Here is a 24,173-nt window from a genome sequence, read left to right as displayed (position 1 = left end):
TTGGAGGACAAATTAATTTAAAGTATTGTGTAAAATTACCTTCAGGCTATAAGGTATATATGAAACGTAAATGAACTTCATGTTTAAATTTGGGTCTCTTCTCCAAGATATCTTACTGTGTATATGCAAGTATCCCCAAATCTGAAAATTTGGGTATTCCTGAAACTGATACCAATGGTAAGAGCTCTGCCATTAATTATTCACTTGATACAGTCAGAAAGAGGAGGGACAGGATAAAAAGTTAGTCTGGAAAGGCCAGCCAATTCGTTTGCTATTTTCTGTAATTTTTTTTTTTTTTTCCTTTTTGAGACGGAGTCTGCTCTTTTACCTAGGCTGGAGTGCAGTGGCGCAGTCTCACTCACTGCAACACCTGCCTCCCAGGTTCAAGCGATTCTCCTGCCTCAGCCTCCCAAGTAGCTGGGACTACAGGTGCACGCCACCACACCCAGCTACTTTTTGTATTTTTTTCCAGTAGAGACAGGGTTTACAGAGACCATTTTGGCCAGGAAGGTCTTGATCTCTTGACCTTGTGATCTGCCCACCTTGGCCTCCCAAAAGTGCTGGGATTACAGGTGTGATCTTTAGGTTTACAGTAAAGGCTCTAAGAAGTCCTGGAGGCCGAGTGCGGTGGCTGACACCTGTAATCCCAACACTTTGGGAGGCCAAGATGGGTGGATCACAAGGTCGGGAGATCAAGACCATCCTGGCTAACACGGTGAAACCCTGTCTCTACTGAAAATATAAAAAATTAGCTGGGCGTGGTGGTAGGCGCCTGTAATCCCAGCTACTTGGGAGGCTGAGGCAGGAGAATCGCTTGAACCTGGGATGCAGAGGTTGCAGTGAGCTGAGATCGAGCCATTGCACTCCAGCCTGGGCGACAGTGCGAGACTGCATCTCAAAAAAAAAAAAAAAAAGACGTCTTGGAATACCGTAAACAACATTTCCCAACTGATTTGCTTATAGACTTTTTTTTTTTTCTTTTTTTTGAGACATAGTCCCACTCTTGTCACTCAGGCTGGAGTGCAATGGCACAATCTCGGCTCGCTGCAACCTCCGCCTCCTGGGCTCAAGTGATTCTCCTGTGTCAGCCTCCCGAATAACTGGGATTACAGGCACCCGCTACCATGCCCAGCTATTGTTTTTTTGTATTTTTAGTAGAGATGGGGTTTCACCATGTTGGCCAGGCTGGTTGCGAACTCCTGACCTCAGGTGATCCATCCACCTCAGCCTCCCAAAGTGCTGGGATTACAGGTGTGAGCCACCACACCTGGCCTGCTTATGGACATGTTTTAAGGCATATCTTTTTTTAAAATTTTAGATTCAGGAGGTACATATGCAGCTTTATTACAAGTGTATAATGCATGGTGCTGAGGTTTGGGCTTCTACTGATCCTGTCACCCAGATAGTGAACATAGTACCCAAAAGCAAGCTTTTCAGCCTTTGCCCCTGCCCCTTCCTCCTCCTTTTTGGAGTCCCCAGTGTCACTGTTTCCATCTTTTTGTCCATGTGAATCCAAGATTTAGTTCCCATTTATTGTAACAATGCAGGCTTGGCTGCACACCACTTGCAAAGTCAATAACAAGGAGGAGATGCAGTAAAAGGAAAGTGACTTTATTCCAGAGCTATTAATGGGGAAATGGCCAAAGCTGGTACCTTAAATAAATCATTTTGAACTTTAGGCTGGGGAGAGGGGCTTAAAAAGGGAACTTAGAATGGGAGGCATGCGGGAGTGGTACAGGGTTTCAGGTCTCTGTGGCTTGCTCTGGTGGCTATCTTGAGTTGTGGTCTGCCTGGAGTGGGGGCTGGCATCATCTCAACAATGGCTGGGTTGTTGACTAACCACCTTAAGGTAATCTCTGGAATTTTGCAGCTGGGTCTCCAAGCCTGGTATATGTCACGATTAGCCCTTGATGGGCCAGGCACAGTGGCTCACACCTATAATCGCAGCACTTTGGGAGGCCGAGGCAGGCGGATCAGGAGGTCAAGAGATCGAGACCATCCTGGCCAACATGGTGGAACCCCGTCTCTATTAAAAATACAAAAATTAGCTGGGCATGGTGGCACACACCTGTAGTCCCAGCTACTTGGGAGGCTGAGGCAGGAGAATTGATTGAACCCGGAAGGTGGAGGTCGCAGTGAGCCAAGATTGCACCACTGCACTCCAGCATGGAAACAGAGTGAGACTCCATCTCAAAAAAAAAAAAACAAGAAAAAAAAAAAACTTTAAAATGCATTTCAAGGCTAGGATACTTGGTTGTATTACAAGTAAGAACATAAGGCATATCTTTGAAAATATTGAAGAGTGGAGCTTTACAGAAGATCCATTTGAAAAATGCAGTAAACTAGTTAAAGGCATCAGTTTGTGGAGTTCTGGTCTGTGTTTGAATCACAGCTGTGCCCCTTACTGTGTAACTTTAGGCAAGTTAACATCTCCAAGCTTTAGTATTCTCATCCATAAATAATACCTCATAAGACATTTGTGAGGGTTAAATGTGTGTAAAGCTGCTGGCATGTAGTAAGTAAGTGGAAGCTGCTCTCCTAACATTCATGTCCACCACAGGGCTCTCACCTCATCAGGCCATTCATTGGGTTCTACCATTGATTTCATCAAGACCATATTCTGCTCACTGCCTAGATCACAGTGGTTGGATTTGGGTGTTCCTAAAACTTATACCAGCCGAGCGCAGCGGCTCACGCCTGTAATTCCAGCCCTTTGGGAGGCCACGGCAGGCAGATCACCTGAGGTTGGGAGTTCGAGACAGCCTGACCAACATGCAGAAAACCTGTCTCTATTAAAAATACAAAATTAGCCAGGCGTGGTGGTACATGCCTGTAATCCCAGCTACTCGGGAGGCTGAGGCAGAACTGCTTGAACCTGGGAGGCAGAGGTTGCAGTGAGCTGAGATCGAGCTGAGCTCATGCCATTGGACTCCAGCCTGGACGACAAGAGCAAAACTCCGTCTCAAAATGTTTCTCTTGGCATCAGTTCTTGGTTTGTCTCATTTCTTCCAATGGCTGGTCTAATTAATGTTTTGATTCTTTCTTGACTAGTTTGAAGTTAGCTTACAGCTATCCTCTTGTCACCATTTATATCTTCCACTAAATTGAGGTGCTTTTACTAGGAGCGAAGCTGTATCCGTACAGGTCTGCAGCAACCTCAATTCTTGCCTCCTCAGAAGACAGAATTCGACTGAGGGGCAGGAGAGAGTGAGGCACGTTTTAGAGCAAGAGTGAAAGTTTATTACAAAGCTTTAGAGGAGGAATGAAAGGAAGGAAAGTATGCTTGGAAGAGGGCCAAGCGGGCGACTTGGAAGACAAGTGTGTGGCTTGAGCTTATGACTTGGGGTTTTATACATTGTCATGCTTCCAGGATCTTGCATTACTTCTCCCCACTCGCCCAACTCCTGAGATCTTATCAGGAAGCTGCTGCTCATCAGTTTCAGGTGTTCTCTATTAGAAGACTGCCGTTCCCTGGTGCCAGCTGTGACCAATTACTACTTTAGCAAGACAAGTAATAACTGCATGACCATCTCACCTGATGGTTGCCCGACACTCATAGTGTGTGTTTTGGGGGAGCCATCTTCTTTGTTTATACCTGACTAGCTACCTACTGTAACAGTGCCAGTTATACTAGTGACTTTTTTTTTTCTTTTTGAGACAGAGTCTCACTCTGTTGCCTGGGCTGGAATGCAGTGACGCAGTCTCGGCTCACTGCAACCTCCGCCTCCAGGGTTCAAGCAATTCTTTTTTTTTTTTTTTTGAGACAGAGTCTCAACTCTATTGCCCAGGCTCGTGTGCAATGTTGCGATCTTGGCTCACGGCAACCTCCGTCTCCCGGGTTCAAGCAATTCTCCTGCCTCAGCCTCCTGAGTAGCTGGGATTACAGGTGAGCACCACCACGCCTGGCTAATTTTTGTATTTTTAGTAGAGATGGGGTTTCAGCATGTTGGCCAGGATGGTATCGAACTCCTCACCTCGTGATCCACCCGCCTCCGCCTCCCAAAGTGCTGAGATTACAGGTGTGCGCCACCACGCCTGGTATACTAATGACTTTACATTTTGTTTCACTTTTAAAATTTTAATCATTTAGGTTTCTAGAATTAGTATTAACGCCTTTGGCCAGACCTTGTTTTGCCACTTATTTTTTTTTGAGACGGAGTCTTGCTCTGTTGCCCAGGCTGTAGTGCAGTGGTGGATCTCGGCTCACTGCAACCTCCACCTCCCAAGTTGAAACAATTCTGCCCCACCCTCCCGAATAGCTGGGATTACAGGAGCTTGCCACCACGCCCGGCTAATTTTTTGTATTTCTAATAGAGATGGGGTTTCATCATCTTGGCCAGGCTGGTCTTGAACTCCTGACCTCGTGATCCACCCACCTTGGCCTCCCATAGTGCTGGGATTACAGGCGTGAGCCACCGCACCCGACCTCCTCCAGGTTTTATTCTAAACTCTGCCACTTTTAATCAGTGGTGCAAATATGGTTATTTTTTGGTTTTAAGAGTGTTAGTCCAAACTGCACCATTTTGTAAATCCCTGCCCCCCGCCCTCCCCCGTTCCCCTGGCCCTGCCCCGTCTCCCCCACAGGCTATTTTGCAGACCTTGGTCAAAGTGAAACATTCCACGGGGGTTCGGGCTGTGAGAAACATCCTGCCCAACCACCTGACCACAAAACGGACAAACGCACCACTAAAGAAACACCTCTGTCATATTCTGCTGTGAGAAAGTGCGAAGAACACCGCATTCCTGCAGGGGCATGGTGGCTCACCCCTGTAATCCCAGCACTTTGGGAGGCCGAGGCGGGTGGGTCACCTGAGGTCAGGAATTCCAGACCAGCCTGGCCAACATGGCAAAACCCCGTCTCTACTAAAAATACAAAAATTAGCGGGTCGTGGTGGCGCGCGCCTGCAGTCCCAGCTACCGGGGAAGCTGAGACAGGAGAATCGCTTGAACTCAGGAGGCGGAGGTTGCCGTGAGCGGAGATCGCACCACTGCACTCCAGCCTGGGTGACAGAGCAAGGCTCCATCTCAAAACAAAAACAAAAAACAAAACAAAAAAACCCACCACCACCACATTCCGCGGGAACAAGGGCCAGAACCGCCTCGTTATGGGAACATCTTAACATCCTGCAGGGCAGCAAGCCAGTAAGCGTTATGGCCCAGGCCCCTCCCGCCCTTACCTAAAAGTATCCCACTGGTGGGCACCGGCATTAGGCTGGTCCCCCACTTCTGTAGATCTTAGGCTGGACATAAAGCCTGCATTTGCTGTAGAGCCGCCACTCTGTTTCTTTAACGCTGGCCTTCCCTTCAAAAACTTATCAAGGAGTTTTATTCTTAGAATGTGTACTCAGTTACAGCCATAAAAGCATCATAGGAGGTACGCTGGCTACCCACGGTGGGCCTAATGCAGGCACCATGAGGATCAAGGTGCAGAACATTGATTTCTGTTGGCTCACACTGAGCTGACACGTTCACTGATCCCATTAGTAATCTGAAGCCATCTGACGCTAGTGGTATAACATTTACTTATTTTTTAGAGACAGGGGTCTCCCTATGCTGCCCAGGCTGGTCTCGAAATCCTGGGCTCAAGCGATTCGCTCTCCTCGGCCTCCCAAAGTGCTAGGGTTACGCGCCAGACACATCGCGCCGTGAAGTATTATTTTTAAAGTAATTGTTTTAGTGGTCGCAATCAGGGCACGTGCTATTGTGTATCCTGAGTCCCTCACTTTTCCTTGTTCACAAGTTATTCCTTGTTCTAGCGTTCAAAAACAATTTTCAGTGAGTGGGGACGACACTCTCCCCCAAAACTGCAATGTTTTCTCGGTATCGGGAGATTAGAGACAACACAGCAAGCATCTACAACTTCCTTTCATCACCCACCTCTGGCTCCCGCCCCGGCGCCTGCGCCCACCGTGGTCACGCGTCCGCCAACGCTCCGGACGCCCGCCCCTTCCGCCTGCTCGCCCCGTGCATGCCCCGCCCCGCGGCGGAGACGCGCTCGTTGCGTCATCGGTGTTTTCGAGGCGAGTCCCGACGCAGCAGCTGTCAGCTCCATTTTGTTGTCGGTGCTCGTCGCAGTCAGCTGGGTGATTCCCGTGATTGCGTTACAAGCTTTGTCTCCTTCGACTTGGAGTCTTTGTCCAGGACGGTAAGACGCAGGAGGGAGCGGACTAGGTGACAGGGCCGTTCCTGTGAGCCTCGCGGGCGCCTGGCGATGCCACCACTTCCCGCTTGTTTGCTGCCCGCCGTCCCTGGCGCGACGACTGCCTGCTCCCTTCACTCCCAGGCTGCATAATGGCGGCGCGCCCCTCTTTCCTGCGCGGCCGAGCCCGTCGCCGCCGGATCCGGCCTGCGGGAGTAGTTACGGTGTTTGCTAGGCCGGCCGCCCTTTTGGAGTGTTCGCCCTCCGCTGAGGGAGCGGCGCCGCCTGACGTGGGAGGGTCGGGTGGGCGCCATGTTGTGGGCCGCCTCGGCCGAGCTGTAAGATGGCGGCTGGGCGGAGGCCGGCCTTGGCACTGTGGCCGGAAAGGCGAGGCTCCCTGTTGGGGGTGGGGTTTGCTGGGGTTCCGGAATGTGCTTGAAGCACGCAGCTGTGGGGAAATGTCGTCTGGAGCAAGTGGAGGAAGAGACGGAACCCGTAGGGGGTTACAGTTAATGTCTAGTGGTTAAAGGGTCGGCGTAAACGTCGCGAGTGGCTTTGTCCTCAGTGGTGTTAACAAAAACGAGACTTGGGAACCTAAGGAAAGAGAAATGCCGGGGTGTATTTGAAGGAGCGTTGTGACAAAAGTCTGGTGACCGAGCATTTTATGCGATGGCGTTTCAGCGTACTCCTCTTGGGTTAGCAGTTGGAGCTTTTGTTTCTTGGAGTGTCGCTCTGTCGCGCAGGCTAGAGTGTAGTGGCGCGATCTCGGGTCACTGCAGCCTCCGCCTCGCGGGTTCAAGCGATTCTCCTGCTGCCTCAGCCTCTCGAGTATCTGGGATTGCAGGCCCGCGCCACCACGTCCGGTTAATGTTTGTATTTTTAGTAGAGACGGAGTTTCATCGTATTAGACTGGCCTCAAACTCTTGACCTCAGGTGATCCATCCGCCTCGGCCTCCCAAAGTGCTGGGATTACAGGGGTGAGCCACCGCGCCCCGCCTCCCTTTTTTTTGGGGTGGGGGGAGAAGGTCTCGCCCCTGTCGCCCAGGCCGGAGTGCAAGTGGTGCAATGAGGGCTCACTGCAGCCTTGAAATCCGGGCTCAGGTGATCTTCCCACCTCAGCCTCCTGAGTAGTTGGGACTACAGGCGCGCGCTACCACCCCCCGGTTAATTTTTTATTTTTTGTAGAGTCAGGGTCTCGCTATGTTGCTCTGGCTGACCTCGAATTCCTGGGCTCAAGCAATCATCCTGCTTCAGCCTCCCAAAGTGCTGGGGTTACAGGCATAAGCCACGGCCCCCGACCCGGTTGGAGGGCTTTAGAAATTGTACTCAGGCTGGTCCAATGGTAATGGGTTATTGTAACTTAGTAGTTACTAGTGTCACAAAAATTAGTATACAACCCCTACAGCTAAATTTGACAGGCTTTAAAAAAAAAAAAAAAAATTGTAGCCAAAGACGCAGAGGGGTTCCACTTGGAAGAAAGAACGGCAGTTGATGAATTTCTATATAATGTCTTTTTCAAGTTGTTAGGTTAGAGATTTTCGATTTTGTTCGAAGGATTTCTGAAAAGAAGGTGGTTCTTACCATTCCCAAATTGATTGTGTTAACATTGCGTTTAGGATAAATTATGTCGTATGTGATTGGGAGTGGTACTGGAAAGATGGTGTTTTGTTGTTATATTCTGATGCCATCGTTGCCTTCGTGTGTAATTGAAGTCCTTGGTAGTTTCATTTATTCGTGTACAGAAATACTCTATAATGATGATTCTGTGTGATGATTCTGTCAGCAACTCAGATACAATTCTGATTATGTTTGCAGTAATCAGTAATGCGGTGTTGGTGAGGAACATTTATGATTGCATTTGAGTTGGAGACTAGTTTCTGGTACACGTTTAAAAGGGGAGAATGACGTGTGGACTTCTATAGTACATTTGTGCTACTGGTAGGGCAGGGGTAAAATTTACCAAAATTAGTAAATTGTGATTCCTCCCTCTGCTTTTTTCACTTTTTTTACATTCTTCCAATAAATCTGGGCATGATATGGCTAATGCAGAGTGCCTGTGAATAAAGTTCAAACTGCAGATCAAATTGCAGAAAATGGGACAACACAATCATTGGATTTATCAGTGATTTCAGATTGGGTGACAATGATTCTTAAATTTTGATTTTAAAAAAACGAGGTCACGAGGGGACCTTTGTAAATACGAATTTTAAACAGCTCAGTGTGGGATACAATTTAACTAGGAAAAACTTGCCTTTAATGTAGATGAGACACTCAAAGAGAACTTACTGTCCTGATTGGGATGACAAGGATTGGGATTATGGAAAATGGAGGAGCAGCAGCAGTCATAAAAGAAGGAAGAGATCACATAGCAGTGCCCGGGAGAACAAGCGCTGCAAATACACTCACTCTAAAATGTGTGATAGGTAAGGAGGATACTTAAAATATCTGAATATAAAAATAAATTATTAGACAAAACTAGTATCACTTAAAATAAGTACTTGATTACTACCATTCCTTTGTGTTTCTAATGAGAGATGGTTTGTAATGTTTGTAAAATTAAGGTGGTTGTGGGGGAGTCTTAAGTGCTGTGCTGTGTTGAGAATGTGAGGATATTTGGTCTTAGCATAAAACATTGAAAATAATTTTTATTTCTCTAGCCATTATTTGGAAAGCAGGTGTATAAATGAGAAAGATTATCATAGTCGACGCTACATTGATGAGTACAGAAATGACTACAATCAAGAATGTGAACCTGGGCATCGCCATAGAGACCATGAAAGCCGGTATCAGAACCATAGTAGCAAGTCTTCTGGTAGAAGTGGAAGAAGTAGTTATAAAAGCAAACACAGGATTCACCACAGTACTTCACATCGTCGTTCACATGGGGTATGAACGTTTTTAAAACATTTTGGAAATTTTATATCCCATGTGGAACAGGGAAACTTGAATTTTTGTGTTTGATTATTTGAGAAAGTTTTAAGATGAAATCATCTCAGTTTTAACCTACACGATTTTTTCTGTGTTTGTTCATTGGATAGGAAATTCTGGAAGTACAGTACACATTTAGCTCTATAATTTAGTTATTGGTTGGCTCTTAATTGATATTCCAGTGAAATGGTGGGAATTAATTGATTTAATTTAGATTAGTTGAAAATGATTACAAAATATTCTAAAAGGTTTTTTATGGTACTTCAAGAAATCTGATTAGTTTTGATATATTGAAACCTTATCACAAGAGTAGAACAGGCATTTTATTTTTGTATAATTTAGGATTAGGTATGCTTCTTTGTTCTAACAAGGCATGTTTTCTAACCCTTCTTTCACTAAGCAAACCAAAGCAGATTTGAACTGTTACGGGTTATATGTTAATTTGGAGATCAGTTCAGATGACATTAAAAATGCCGTAGTGTTATTCTTACATGCCAAATCTTTTTTTCCCCAAAATTAGCACTTTAATTTTATTTACTGTTATAATATTTGTTTTCTTAGATTAGTTAGGAAATCTTAATTTGGCCACCGTCTACTTTGACAAGTAAATATTACATCCTACAATTTTGCAACATTAAATTAGAACACTAGAAACTAAAAAATTATGTTTCAGTGAATGCTACAACTAAGCATTTTTTTTTTTTAAGAAAAACAATTGTATTATGTTTTGTTGCCTTGCCACTTTGAGTATCTTATCTGAAAATCTGTTCCTTGCCATGTTTTTCTCCTGTTAACATAAACTATGTGCCCTGTGAATTTCTGGGGACTGAATTTGAAATTGCTCCTGCCAACCGTTTGTGGCCTGGCGTGTATCTGAATGCCTGAATATCTCCCCGCTGAATGAATTTCGTATTCTGCCCTGAATTCACTCGGGTATATTGATTGGCTGGATGATCTTGGTGCCGCCCACTTGACGTTTCCAGAAGAGTCACCGAAGGAAAAGAACCAGGAGTGTAGAGGATGATGAGGAGGGTCACCTGATCTGTCAGAGTGGAGACGTACTAAGTGCAAGATGTATAGAATATTTTTCAACACTTATTAACTTTTCAGATAACATAATCTATATATAGATTAAGCTTTCAGGGATTTGGAAATCTTTTTTTCTTTCTCTCTTTTTTTTTTTTTTTTGTTTTATTTTTCCATTTCTTTTGGTGGGGGGGATTGTATTTTTGCTTTCTTTAGAAATGTAATGTTTGTTATACAGAACTTCCAGAACAGTAATCAAATTAATGAAATTAGACCTAATATGTTTTTTGCTGGTGTTGACCAATAAAATAAATATCTAGTGATAAGGAAATTTGTAGCATCAACTAGAATAATCTACATTGATAGCATTTATTGTGATAAGTACATTGTTTCCACTTCTTGATATGACTGAGATTTATTTCTCTCTTTTAGATGAAATTGTTGATACTTTAGGTGAAGGAGCTTTTGGAAAAGTTGTGGAGTGCATCGATCATAAAGCGTAAGTTTCCCATGTTGGGATTACATTTAGGGAAGTTGGCAATATGGGTAATTTGATTTACTTTTAGAAAATGGTCTGTGAGTTAGATACGTATCTTTATACCCTTTTTTACTTGGATATAAGAAACTTCCAGTTAGAGGTACTTATCCCTTCATATGTTTTAAACAGCTACTAATAGTATGTATAGTTTCTAATTTTAGGCTGAGAACACACTTTGTATTATTTTGAAAGTATTTTTTTGTTGTCCTACTAGACACTGTTGTTAGGCCACACTTTTTTCCCCCGCCATATTAGTGGTTCTCAGCCTTGGTTTTTTGAGAGGTTTGCCTACCCCCAGACCTTTTCAGGGTAGTTACCTGGGAATCTATATATTTAGAAACTGCCATAATTCATTCTGGTAACAGCCAGAGATAACTTAGTGTCCCAAGTTTAATTATGTATGTTTATCAAACTACTGATTGAATTTTTTTTGTTTTTTTTTCTCTCAAGACAGAGTCTTGCTCTGTCACCCAGGGTGGATGGAGTGCAGTGGCACAATCTCAGCTCACTGCACCCTCTGCCTCCTGGGTTCAGGTGGTTCCCCTACCTCAGCCTCCTGAGTAGGTGGAACTACAGACACATGCCACCCTGCCTAGCTATTTTTTGTTTTAGTAGAGACAGAGTTTGACTATGTTCGCCAGGCTGGTCTTGATCTCCTGACCTCAGGTGATCTGCCCACCTCAGCCTCCCAAAGTGCTGGGATTACAGGCATGAGTGCCCGGCTCCAGCCATGAAATTTCTTAAGATGGTATAGAATTTTTTCCGTTGCCTTTTTTTTTTTTTTAAGTTCCCTGTTTGTTGTTGTTATTCCTCTTCCTGAATGGCAAAGCAGTTTTGAGGAGGCTTCCTACTATTGATTGGTAAGGACATGAGAGCTAGAGTTCTTTTTTTGTTTTTGTTTTTTTTTCTTTTCCCTGAGATGGAGTGTTGGTCTGTCATCCAGGTTGGGGTGCAATGGTGCGATCTTGGCTCACTGCAACCTCCACCTTCTGGGTTCAAGTGATTCTCCTGCCTCAGCCTCCCAAGAAACTGGGATTACAGGCACACACCACCATGCCTGGCTAATTTTCGTGTTTTTGGTAGAGACAGGGTTCCACCATGTTAGCCAGGCTGGTCTCAAACTTCTGACCTCAACTGATTCACTACCTTCGGCTTCCCAAGGTGCTGGGATTATAGGCGTGAGCCACTGCACCTGGCCCTAGAGCTCTTTACTTTGTCCCCACTGTATCCTAACTCGTCTGGCAACCTGGACTAAAAGAACATTTGAGATAATGTTTGACAGTGACAGGTACCTAGGAAGAAGTTGTTTAGCTGAAATACCAAAAAATAACTCATGTGAGTGGTGGTTTGAGGAAAGAAATTTGTGTCATTCAGCATGTAATATAATCAGAACTGAACACTAAACCATAAATTAAAAAAAAAATACAGTGGGTCAGAGTAGTAGTAGTACAGTTTGAAGTCAGTGATAACTGTTGAGCATCATGTCTGTCATTCTGAAATTTGCATGCATCTTTCTAACAGGGGAGGTAGACATGTAGCAGTAAAAATAGTTAAAAATGTGGATAGATACTGTGAAGCTGCTCGCTCAGAAATACAAGTTCTGGAACACTTGAATACAACAGACCCCAACAGTACTTTGTAAGTATCAGATTAGAACTTGGGGAGTGGTGTCAGGTATATTTAAATTAGGAGCAACTATACTTAGCTATTTTTCTTGTGTTTATAGCCGCTGTGTCCAGATGTTGGAATGGTTTGAGCATCATGGTCACATTTGCATTGTTTTTGAACTACTGGGACTTAGTACTTACGACTTCATTAAAGAAAATGGTTTTCTACCATTTCGACTGGATCATATCAGAAAGATGGCATATCAGATATGCAAGTCTGTGAATTGTAAGTTCTTGGTGTATCTTTGTTAATTTGCTAGTTTTATCCATTCCACAAAATATATCAAAATGTACATCCTAAGTATGTACAATTTTTATTTGATTAAAAATAAAGGAGGGAGGAAGAGTAGGTATGGAAGAGATTTGATCACAGGCTGTTGATCAGTGGTGTACATTTGATTCAATAAGTAGGATATCCATCATATAACAATATACTGTGTTGCAGACTATAATTTAGACTTTTCTGGTGCATAAAAATAGTAACTTCAAATGCTGGCTAAAAATTAAGGCGTGGTGTATCATAAAAGAAAGCTTCATAAGAGGTAATGAGTTTTAGTTACTGGTGATTTTCTAGCAGACTGGAATGTTGTTGACCATTCTTCTTTGGGCATATGGGAAAGGAATCAGAGGTTTTTTGTTGGGTTTTTTTGTTTTGAGACGGAGTCTCACTTTGCTGCCCAGGCTGAAGTGCAGTGGCGCAGTCTTCACTCACTGGAAACTGCCTCCCTGGTTCAAGTGATTCTCCTACCACAGCGTTCCGAGTAGCTGGGACTACGCCACCATGCTCGGCCAATTTTTGTAATTTTAGTAGAGACAGGGTTTCACTGTAATGGTCTGGGTGGTCTCGAACTCCTGACCTCAAGTGATCCACGTGCCTCGGCCTTCCAAAGTGCTGGGATTACAGGTGTGAGCCACTGCACCTGGCCTATTGTGGGGTTTTGTGGTTTGGTTTGATGTTTTCTGATTACAGCAACTTTCTCTTTATTCTCAGTTTTGCACAGTAATAAGTTGACTCACACAGACTTAAAGCCTGAAAACATCTTATTTGTGCAGTCTGACTACACAGAGGCATATAATCCCAAAATAGTAAGTCTTCCAAAGTATTCATAAAGTGAATATTTTATACCTTAATAGCTTATGCCTTATTAACCATAATATATGATTTTCAGAAACGTGATGAACGCACCTTAATAAATCCAGATATTAAAGTTGTAGACTTTGGAAGTGCAACATACGATGATGAACATCACAGTACGTTGGTATCTACAAGACATTATAGAGCACCTGAAGTTATTTTAGGTGAGTATTAATTGTCCTTTGAGAACCTTTGTATTTCCTTATTGAGAGTTAAAATTTTTTTGCAGTTTTAGGTGTTACTTGTGGGGCTTTATCATTTTTTCTTTAAGGGATAAGTATCATGAAGTGCATTAAGGATTTTAAGCTCTCAATTGTACCAGATAATTAGTTCTGGGAATTTGAGCAAGTGGCTTAACCTTTCTGGAATTGTTTTCACATTTGTAGTTATGTGGTAGGGTTTTTTAATGTAATAGTTAATAGCCGAGTGGGGCGCAGTGGCTCACATCCGTAATTCCGAGCACTTTGGGAGGCCGAGGCAGGCACATCACGAGGTCAGGAGATCGAGACCATCCTGGCTAACACGATGAAACCCCATCTCTACAAAAAAATGTGCTGGGTGTGGTTGTACGCATCAGTAGTTCCAGCTACTCAGGAGGCTGAGGCAGGAGAATTGCTTGAACCACCCAGGAGGCAGAGGTTGCAGTGAGCCAAGATCGTGCCACTGCACTCCAGCCTGGGCAACAGAGCGAGACTCCGTCTCAGAGAATTGTTCAATGCCTATTATATTCCAGACTGTATGTAACACTATGTATTTTATTTATTTTTATCATTTATTTGTTTTTTAGATGGAGACTTGCTCTGTCACCCAGGCTGGAGTACAGTGGTGCGATCTTGGCTCACTGCAACTTCTGTCTCCTGGGTTCAAGCAATTCTCCTGCCTCAGCCTCCTGAGTTGCTGGGATTATAGGCACCCACCACTACGCCCAGCTAATTTTCTTATTTTTGGTAGAGATGGGGTTTCACCACATTGGCCAGGCTGGTCTCAAACTGCTGACCTAGAGCAATCTGCCGGCTTTGGCCTTGCAAAGTGCTGGGATTACAGGCATGAGCCACTGTGCCCGGCCATATATATTGTATTTAACCTTGGATTAAGTTATTGCTTTAGTATCATCCAGCTCAAACATCACATTGCATATATGTGTGTGTGTGTGTATATATATAAATTTGTTGTTGTTGTTGTTGTTGTTTTGGAGACAGAGTCTCCTGTCTTTTTGGAGACAGTCTCGCTCTGTCACCCAGGCTGGAGTGCAGTGGTGCGATCTTGGCTCACTGCAAGCTCTGCCTCCTGGGTTCATGCCATTCTCCCACCTCAGCCTCCTGAGTAGCTGGGACTACAGGCACCTGCCACCACGCCCGGCTAATTTTGTTTTTGTGTTTTTAGTAGAGGCGGGATTTCACCATGTTAGCCAGGATGATTTCAATCTCCTGACCTCGTGCTCCACCCGCCTCGGCCTTCCAAAAGGTTGGGATTACAGGCGTGAGCCACCGTGCCCAGCCAATTCATTATATGTATATATTTTAATAGAGATGAGATCTCACTAGGTTGCCCAGGCTGGTCTTGAACTCCTGAGCTCAAGCAGTTCTCCCATCTTGGCCTCCCAAAGCACTGGGATTACAGGCGTGAGCCACTTGTGCCCAGCCTACATTACATATGCTTTTTTAAAAAAGTATTACTGTTGACCGGGCGCAGTGGCTCATGCCTGTAATCGCAGCACTTTGGGAGGCCGAGGCGGGCGGATCATGGGGTCAGGAGATCGAGACCACGGTGAAACCCCGTCTCTACTAAAAACACAAAAAATTAGCCAGGCGCAGTGGTGGGCACCTGTAGTCCCAGCTACTTGGGAGGCTGAGGCAGGAGAATGGCATGAACCCGGGAGGCAGAGCTTGCATTAAGCCAAGATCACACCACTGCTCTCCAGCCTGGGTGATAGAGGAGACTGTCTAAAAGAAAAAAAAAAGTATTACTCTTAACATTTTAATTTCTTTAACAAATATTGAGGATTTTTTTCCCTTACATTTTGCTTTGCTTTGCAGCCCTAGGGTGGTCCCAACCATGTGATGTCTGGAGTATAGGATGCATTCTTATTGAATACTATCTTGGGTTTACCGTATTTCCAGTAAGTGACAATGATGTATTCAACCTTGCTTTGCACAAGAAAAGTGCCTGTTTATATGAAGAAATAAAGTATACGTACACATTTAGATAGCTGCTTCTCCCATTATAGACTATTAATTGTAGATAATCATAAATTAAAATGAAACTAATTCATATTTCTTTCATAATTGTTTTATTTAAAACACCTTTAAGTATATAAGCAATTATCCGTGTCCATGTAGGAAATCATTGGCAAGTTTGTTCTGCAAGCATTAATGTTAGTTTTTTGCTGTCAGCTTTTAACTATGTTTTGGTGGTCATCTTCCTCAAGTTTGTTTTTATTTTATTTCTAGACACACGATAGTAAGGAGCACTTAGCAATGATGGAAAGGATTCTTGGACCTCTACCAAAACATATGATACAGAAAACCAGGTACGTTTTAAGAGTTAGTGACATCTTTAGTATCATTTGATCACATCTTCTGATTAGAACTTAATTTTAAAAAAATTTTCACTCTACCAAGTCTCAGGAGCTGATTAGAACTTTATAAATAATGAAGTCAGACTAATATTTTTATCGGTTAAATAGTAGATTACCTTGGTGCAAAGCAGCTAACGTTTTTATCCCATGGCTGCCATTTAAGTCTCTAGAAAAGTGATCTGGGAAAGCATAGTGATTGATAACCTTTGCTAGCTGTTTTAAGTTTTCAGTGTTATAAACATGAATGGATATTGACTTATTTTTAGGAAACGTAAATATTTTCACCATGATCGATTAGACTGGGATGAACACAGTTCTGCTGGCAGATATGTTTCAAGGCGCTGCAAACCTCTGAAGGTAAGCCTTTGAGACATTGCTCAAATAGTCGAAACTTTGAGTTTCTTCTGTTTGTCTTTTGAGACAGAGCCTTGCTTCGTTGCCCAGGCTGGAGTAGAGTGGCACGATCTTGGCCCAGCTCATTGCAACCTCTGCATCCCAGGCCCAAGCGAGTCTCAGCTTCCCAAGTAGCTGGGATTACAGATACACGCCACCATGCTTTTTTTTTTTTTTTTTTTTAATAGTAAAGACAGGGTTTTACTATGTTAGCCAGGCTGGTCTTGAACTCCTGCCCTCAAGTGATCCGCCTGCCTTGGCCTCCCAGAGTGCTGGGATTATAGGTGTGAGTGACCATGCCTGGCCTCTTTTCTGTTTTTATGGTGGTTATATATATGTGGTTTACTGTTACACAGTATAGTAAATGGTAGTGGAAAAGGCTGTTGATTTTCTTTTTTTTCTTCCAGGAATTTATGCTTTCTCAGGATGTTGAACATGAGTGTCTCTTTGACCTCATTCAGAAAATGTTGGAGTATGATCCAGCCAAAAGAATTACTCTCAAAGAAGCCTTAAAGCATCCTTTCTTTGACCTTCTGAAGAAAACTCTGTAGATCTGTAATTGGACAGCTCTCTTGAAGAGATCTTATAGACTGTATCAGTCTAATTTTTAAATTTTAAGTTATTTTGTACAGCTTTGTAAATTCTTAACATTTTTGTATTGCCATGTTTATTTTGTTTGGGTAATTTGATTTGTTAAGTACATAGCTAAGTAATGAACATCTTTTTCAGTAATTGTAAAGTGATTTATTCAGAATAAATTTTTTGTGCTTATGAAGTTGATATGTATCAGAACAGTTTGTTCTAAGTACCGTTTTTCTTCCTACCTCAAAGAATGGACGTAGATTTCTGTTTTTGGAGATTTCCTCAGGTCTGGGAAAATTTAGCTTCATTTCCATTTTAGGGATTGTCAAGATTGAGACTTTACTGCCCCGTAAGTTAAATGTAATGAAACCAGGTTATGGGACACACAAAACTAAAGATCAGCCGAGAAGAGTTCTGTCTTTCATCCTACTCAAACTTAGTTTTGCGGTTTGCTGTTAATTGTTGCACAGGATCTGAAGTCATTTGCAGAATCCCACTGTGGTGGAGCCTTCATTCCTTTGCAGCCTAGTCTGAATTTATCAAGTGAGTGTGTGTAATACAGCAAATTTTTGTCTGGTTTCATCTGTTTGATCCATTTGGGATCCTGAGGCTTAGATCTTTACGTAGTTTTTTTGGTTTGGGAGGTTTTCTTCCTTCCTTTCCTTTCCTTTCTTTCCTTCCTTTCCTCCCTCCCTCCCTCCCTCCCCCTCCCTCCCCCCCTCCCCCTCCCTCCCCCTCCCTCCCTCCCCCTCCCTCCCCCTCCCTCCCTCCCTCCCTCCCTCCCTCCCTTCCTTCCTTCCTTCCTTCCTTCCTTCCTTCCTTCCTTCCTTTTCTTCCTTTTCTTTTTTTTCTGTCTTTTCTTTCTTTCAGAAATTTTTAAATGCTGTCGAGGTGTGGGGTGGCTCACGACTATAATCCTAGCATTTTGGTAGGCAGATCGTTTGAGGCCAGGAGTTTGAGACCAACATGGTGAAACCCCATCTCTACTAAAAACAAAAATTAGCCAGGCGTGGTGGCAAGCACTTGTAATCCCAGCTACTTGGTGATGCTGAAGCTCGAGAATAGCTTGAACCCGAGAGGCAGAGTTTGCAGTGCGTCCAGATGGCACCACTGCACTCGGGCTTGGGTAACAATGAGGCTATCAAAAAAAAAATGCAGTTAGGCTTCAGAGATTTTAAGCAGATGGAGTCTCTTGCTCAGGCTAGAGCAATCTCAGCTCACTGCAACATCTGCCTCCCGGGTTCAAGCAATTCTTGAGCCTCAGCCTCCTGAGTAGCCAGGATTACATGTGTGAGCCACCAGGCCTGACTGATTTTTGTGTTTTTTAGTAGAGACCGGGTTTCGCCATGTTTGCCAGGCCAGTCTCAAACTCCTGGCCTCAAGTGATCCACCCGCCTCATCCTCCCAAATGCCGGGATTATAAGCCTCAGTCATGGCACCTGGCCTGAATCCTAAATTTTGTGTTATGTAAATTGACATTGTAAGTGGTGGTGTGGATAGTCATTTGTACCAATGAGAATCAAAAGTACGGTAGTTACATGTTTGACTAAAATGTGTTAGATTGGATTGACTTAAACTAAACCTTAAGGGCCTATATTTTCTTAGTTTTAAAAGGCAGTTCCAGAATTTGAGGCTTGTTCCTCAGGAATGGTGTCCAAAGCAAATTTGCTAACATCCCATTTGTCGAAGAAGTCGCACAGCTCCATCCAGAATCATGGTACTGCAAGGTTGTAGGGCAAAAGAGGTGGAGAATTTGGGCCATCAAGGCAATCAGTTCACCCACCCTACCTATCCCCAGTCTATTAACATAGCCAGAGTGAGCCTGTTAAAACTGTTAAATCACTCATGTCAAAATCTCCAATCATTTCATCCAGCAGTCTGACTACTGGGTATCCACCCAGAGGAAAATAAGTCATTATATGAACAAGATGGGTATAACAGCATGATTTGCATTTGCAGAAATACGGAACCAGCCTAAATGCCCATCAACAAGTGGATAAAGAAAATGTATAGCAGGCACATGTTCTCAAGACCTCCTGAGCGCTGTGTCACCAAAAAAAAAAAAAAAAATGTATACACCAGGGAATACTACTCAGCCATAAAAAAGAACAAAATACGGTATTCATAGCAACCTGGATGGAGTTGGAGACCATTATTCTAAGTAAAGTAACTCAGGAATGGAGAACCAAATATTGTATGTTTTCACTTGCAAGTGGGAGCTAAGCTATGAGGACGGAAAGGCATAAGAATCACGGACTTTTGGGACTTGGGGAAGGGTGGGAGGGAGGTGAGGGATAAACAACTACACATTGGGTACAGTGTACACTGCTTGGATGACAGGTGCACCAAAATCTCAGAAATTACCACTAAATAACTTATCCATGTAACCAAAAACCACCTGTTTCCCCAAAACTATTGAAGAAAAAGAAACAGAAGGGGGAAAAAAATCAATGGCTTCAGATCCTGCTTTTGGGGAGAAAATGAAAATTTAAAAAAAAAAATCCTCTAATGGCTTCCATGTCAGTTTCACCGAAGTATTTACAGTCATCTTTAAAAAGGTCTACAATATAGCCTGTACCACTCCACTTTCCTGACCACGTGTCTACTTTTCCCCCACATGCAGCGCTGTAGCCTCACCAAGTATAGTCCATCCTCTTAGGTATCTACATCTCCTTCCCTTCCCCTCCTGGCATTCAAGAGTTTATTCATTTCAGTGAAGTATCCTCTGACTGCATTACTTAAAATTGCAATACCCTCCCTTGTCAACTCCATTTACATCCTCTTCTCTGCTTCCCCCCACCCCTACTCGTAAGAGTTTTTACTGGGGCGGGGCGCAGTGGCTCTTTCCTGTAATCCCAGCACTTTGGGAGGCTGTGGCAGACTGATTGCTTAAATCCACGAGTTCAAGTCCAGCCTGGGCAACATGGCGAAACCCCCTCCCTACAAAAAACAAAAATTGGCTGGGTGTGGTGGCATGCACCTGTAGTCTCAACTGGTTGGTGAGGCTGAGGTGGGAGGATCGCTTGAGCCTGGTGGAGGTTGCAGTGAGCTGGGACCATGCTACTGCATTCCAGCCTGGGTGACACAGTGGGACCCCATCTCCAAAAATAAAAGTGTTTACTACCCAGATGCAGTGGCTCATGCCTATAATCCCAACACTTTGGGAGCCCCAAAACATTGCTTGAGTCCAGGAGTTCGAAACCAGCTTGGGCAATATAGGGAGATCCTGTCTCTGCAAAAAATTTAAAAATAGTCAAGTGTGGTGGCATGCTTCTGTAGTCTCAGCTACTTGGGACTTGAATTCATGGGTTCAAGCAATTCACCTGGGGGTGGGGGCTCACACCTCTAATCCCAATACTTTGGGATGCCAAGGCAGGCAGATTGCTTGAGTCCAGGAGTTCAAGACCTGACTAGGCAACATGGTGAAACCTCACTTCTATTAACACAAAAATTAGCCAGGCATAGTGGTGCTTACCTGTAGTCTCAGCTACTTGGGAGGCTGAGGTGGGAGGATCACTTGAGCCCAGGAGGCAGAGGTTGCAGTGAGCTTAGATCATGTCATTGGACTCCAGCCTGAGTGACAGAGTGAGAGACCCTGTCTCAAAAAAGCTATTTGGCCAGGCATGGTGGCTCACGCCTCTAATCCCAGCACTTTGGGAGGCTGAGGCAGGCAGGTCACCTGAAGTCAGGAGTTCAAGACCTGTCTGGCCAACATGGTGAAACCCCATCTCTAAAAAAATACAAAAATTAGCCAGGCAGGCATGATGGCAGGTGCCTGTAATCCCAGTTACTCGGGAGAATTGCTTGAACCTGGGAGGCGGAGGTTGCAGTGAGCTGAGATCGCCCCACCGCACTCCAGCCTGGACGGCAGAGTGAGACTCTTGTCTCAAAAAAAAAAAAGCAATTCACCAGCCTCAGCTTCTCCAGTAGCTGGGACTACAGGTGCATACCACTACGCCTGGCTTTGAGAATATGTGTCTTAAAATTATTCCACCTAAGGGGCCAGAAATAGAGCTATTTATACACCAACTCCTGTCAGTCACTGAGTTAGGCTGCTATGGCTTCATACCAGGGGATGTTAATCTTACGCATGGTGCATTCACATTGGGCTCACGCAGGCAAAGAAAGCCTCAGCCAAAAAGACACAAGTGGCTGGGCATGGTGGCTCACATTGTAATCCCAGCACTTTGGGAGGCCAAGGTGGGTGGATCACCTGAGGACATGAGTTCAAGACTAGCCTGGCCAACATTGTGAAACCCCATCTCTACAAAAATACAAAAATTAGCTGGGGATGATGGCAGGTGCCTGTAATCCCAGCTACTCGGTAGGCTGAGTTGGGAGAATCACTTGAACCCAGGAGGCGGATGTTGCAGTGAGCAAAAAAAAAAAAAAAACTCAGGTGCTGGCAGGAGACATTGGACCTGTATGTACTAAGTAAGGCCTAATAAGATCAGGGAGGGAGCCAAAAATGTCTGCTAAGGCCACACCTTGCACTGCTGAGATCCACTCAAGCCCTATGTTAAACTTACCATGTCCTTGGCACTGGTCTTTCTAAAAAAAAAAAAAAATATATATATATATATATATATATATATATGGCTGGGTGTGGTGGCTCATGTCTGTAATCCCAGCACTTTGGGAGGCCAGGTAGGAGGATCACCTGAGGTCAAGAGTTCAAGACAAGCCTGGCCAACATGGTGAAACCCCGTCAAAAATACAAAAATTATCTGGGCATGGTGATGGGTGCCTGTAATCCCAGCTACTCAGGAGGCTGAGGCAGGAGAATCACATGAACCCAGGAGGCAGAGGTTGCAGTGAGCTGAGATCGAGTTACTGTGCTTCAACCTGGTTGACAGAGCAAGACCCTGTCTCCAAAAAAAAAAAAAAAAAAAAAAAAAGATTTTTATAACAGGAGGATGAATGGAATAAGCTATAAAGTCTCCACTGTGGTACTTGGTCCTGAGGTCAATAAAGATAACACCTCTGTACTGTACCACACATTGAAGATTTTCATCTTGCTGGTCTGGAATGCTCGTCCCTGATGAGGTACAATGATATGGCAACATAATATGAAATCCATATTTGAGACCAGGCACAGAGGCTCACATCTGTAATTCTAGCACTTTGGGAGGCCAAGGCAGGTGGATTGTCTGAGCTCAGGAGTTCGAGACCAGACTAGGCAACATGGTGAAACCCTGTCTCTACTAAAATACAAAAAATTAGCCAGATGTGGTGGCACACACCTGTAATCCCAGCTACTTGGGAGGCTGAGGCACGAGAATCGCTTGAATGCAGGAGGCGGAGATTACAGCGAGCCAAGATTGCACCACTACACTCCAGCCTGGGTCACAGCAAGAGACTCTGTCTCAAAAAAAAAAAAAAAAAAGGAAATACATATTTGATCTTTGTCCCCAGTTCAGACCTTTTAAATCCCTTGAAGTTGCCTAGGAGACAAGAGGTGAGATAAGAGGGAGATGAAGGTAAAATCTGGAGATTGACTGAATCACTAATGGCGGATGATTTAATCAGTCATGCCTGCCTAATGGAACCTCCTTCAAACCTGCAAATGATGGGGTGTGGGGAGCTTTTGGGTTGGTGAACACATAGAGGTGCTGGGAGGGTGGGGGATCTGGAGATGGCCTGGAAGCTCCACGCACTTCCATTGTACCTTGCCCTAGGCAGCTCTTCCACCTGGCTGTTCTTGAGTTGTATCCTTTATAATAAACTGGTAATCTAGAAGTAAACTGCTTTCCTGAGTTCTGTGAGCTTTTCTACCAAATTACTGAACCCAAAGAGGAAGTCATGGGAACTACAAACCTCCAATTTATAGCCAGTCAGCTCTCAGCTGCCATTTGTAAATTCTCCCAATACTTTGAATAGTTGACCCCTATGGACCCTTTTCCTTTCTCAGGGATCTTAGCCCCTCGAGTCATCACTGCCTTGGTAACTGCTGGGGTTTTTTAACTTAAGTATTTTACATTTTGTCCAGGTTTTCTAGTTATTTTTAGTGAGAGGGTTTGTTGGAATAAGTGATCCTGCCATAGCTAGAAGCAGAACTCCCAGGCATGCAATACTGAAGGAAGAAAAGTGAGCATAAAAAGAGTCCCTTGGGCTTTGTTAACAAAGACCAACCAAATCAAAACCAAACAGTCTATAGCCCTACCACCCTGAATGCACCTGAACTCAGAAGCTAAGCAAGCTCAGGCCTGGTTAGTACTTGGGTGGGATTCTTACCGGGTGCTGTAAGCTTTTGACCCCTGACTCACTCTTGCCAGGTACAGTGACTTGCACCTATAGTCCCAGCTACTCAGGAGGATCGCTTGAGCCCAAGTATTGGAGTCCAGCTTAGGCAACATAGTGGGACCCTGTCTCTAAAAACAAAAACTTGGCGTTTTATCCTAATAGCAAGACTCTGGTTTTTCATTTTGTATGTCAATTGGCAACTAAGACATTTGTCAATCTACATTCTCACCATAAGCTTTGTTTTCTTGCACCTTGTGAAATTCACTGTACTTGCTAGGTTTATAAATTTGGCAAATGCCAACCATCGAATAACTCCCAATACATTGCCTTCATAGAGCACTTGTTTTTTTTTTTCAAGCTCACCCCTGGCCACAAAGCACTTTGGATTGTAGGTTCTAGAAGATTTCTCCTTGTGTGTCTCACATCTCTCTCTGAAAACCCCTGTGTTTCTTTGTTTTTTTTTTTCCTCCCTAACACACCACCTCCCTGGGTCAAACCCCTGTGTTTCTAATCCCTGGACCTTAATTATTGGCATTGTGTAAATTCATGCATGTTGCCTTAAATTTTTCTTTTGCTTGGGAATTTGAAGGCATCCGTAGCTTATATTATTTCTTGAGAACTGATGTTTTCAACATTTTGATAATTTTAAAATCAGCCTTCTTTAGGTGTGATTTACATACAATAAGTTTACCCATCTTAAGCACATGGTACAATATTTTGACAGATGTACACGTAGCCACCATCCCCAATAATATTCAGTTACAATATTTTCTTAGCATATGGCTGATTAAAAAGAAGAAAAGAAAGAACATCTCCACAATGCCCATACGTTTCCTCATACTGCTTTTCTGGCAATCTCTATCCCACCTTCAGCAGCTGGCACCTTAACAGTTTTGTCTTTTCCAGAATGTCACGTAAATGGAATCATACAATATGGAAACTTT

The 24,173-nt window shown here is 43.9% G+C and overlaps 1 protein-coding gene across 3 annotated transcripts; it reads left to right on the top strand.

Moving 5' to 3' along the window:
- The first annotated feature begins 6,012 nt into the window (after positions 1-6,012).
- Positions 6,013-19,100, top strand: CLK1 (CDC like kinase 1). 3 transcript variants are annotated; one of them, NM_001261781.2, is given in 13 exon segments: positions 6,013-6,145; positions 8,402-8,562; positions 8,797-9,025; positions 10,051-10,141; positions 10,526-10,592; positions 12,153-12,269; positions 12,358-12,524; positions 13,290-13,384; positions 13,468-13,597; positions 15,470-15,552; positions 15,884-15,963; positions 16,278-16,368; positions 16,812-17,179. In NM_001261781.2, coding segments are annotated over 12 exon segments (1,455 nt in total). In that variant the 5' UTR covers positions 6,013-6,145; the 3' UTR covers positions 16,956-17,179.
- The last annotated feature ends 5,073 nt before the right edge of the window (positions 19,101-24,173 follow it).

This window comes from Macaca mulatta, chromosome 12 (genome assembly GCF_049350105.2).
Source record: "Macaca mulatta isolate MMU2019108-1 chromosome 12, T2T-MMU8v2.0, whole genome shotgun sequence".
Classification (NCBI taxonomy): domain Eukaryota; kingdom Metazoa; phylum Chordata; class Mammalia; order Primates; family Cercopithecidae; genus Macaca; species Macaca mulatta.
Note: the sequence above shows the minus strand (reverse complement) of the source record. Positions and strands in the feature narration are given on the sequence as shown.

Excerpts from the sequence above, each read along its gene's own strand:
- CLK1 (XM_077956319.1), top strand. The coding sequence starts at position 8,402 with ATGAGACACTCAAAGAGAACTTACTGTCCTGATTGGGATGACAAGGAT. Across the intron at positions 13,385-13,467 it reads AGGCATATAATCCCAAAATA|AAACGTGATGAACGCACCTT; the intron begins GTAAGTCTTCCA and ends TATGATTTTCAG. Across the intron at positions 16,369-18,945 it reads GGCGCTGCAAACCTCTGAAG|AAATACGGAACCAGCCTAAA; the intron begins GTAAGCCTTTGA and ends TTGCATTTGCAG.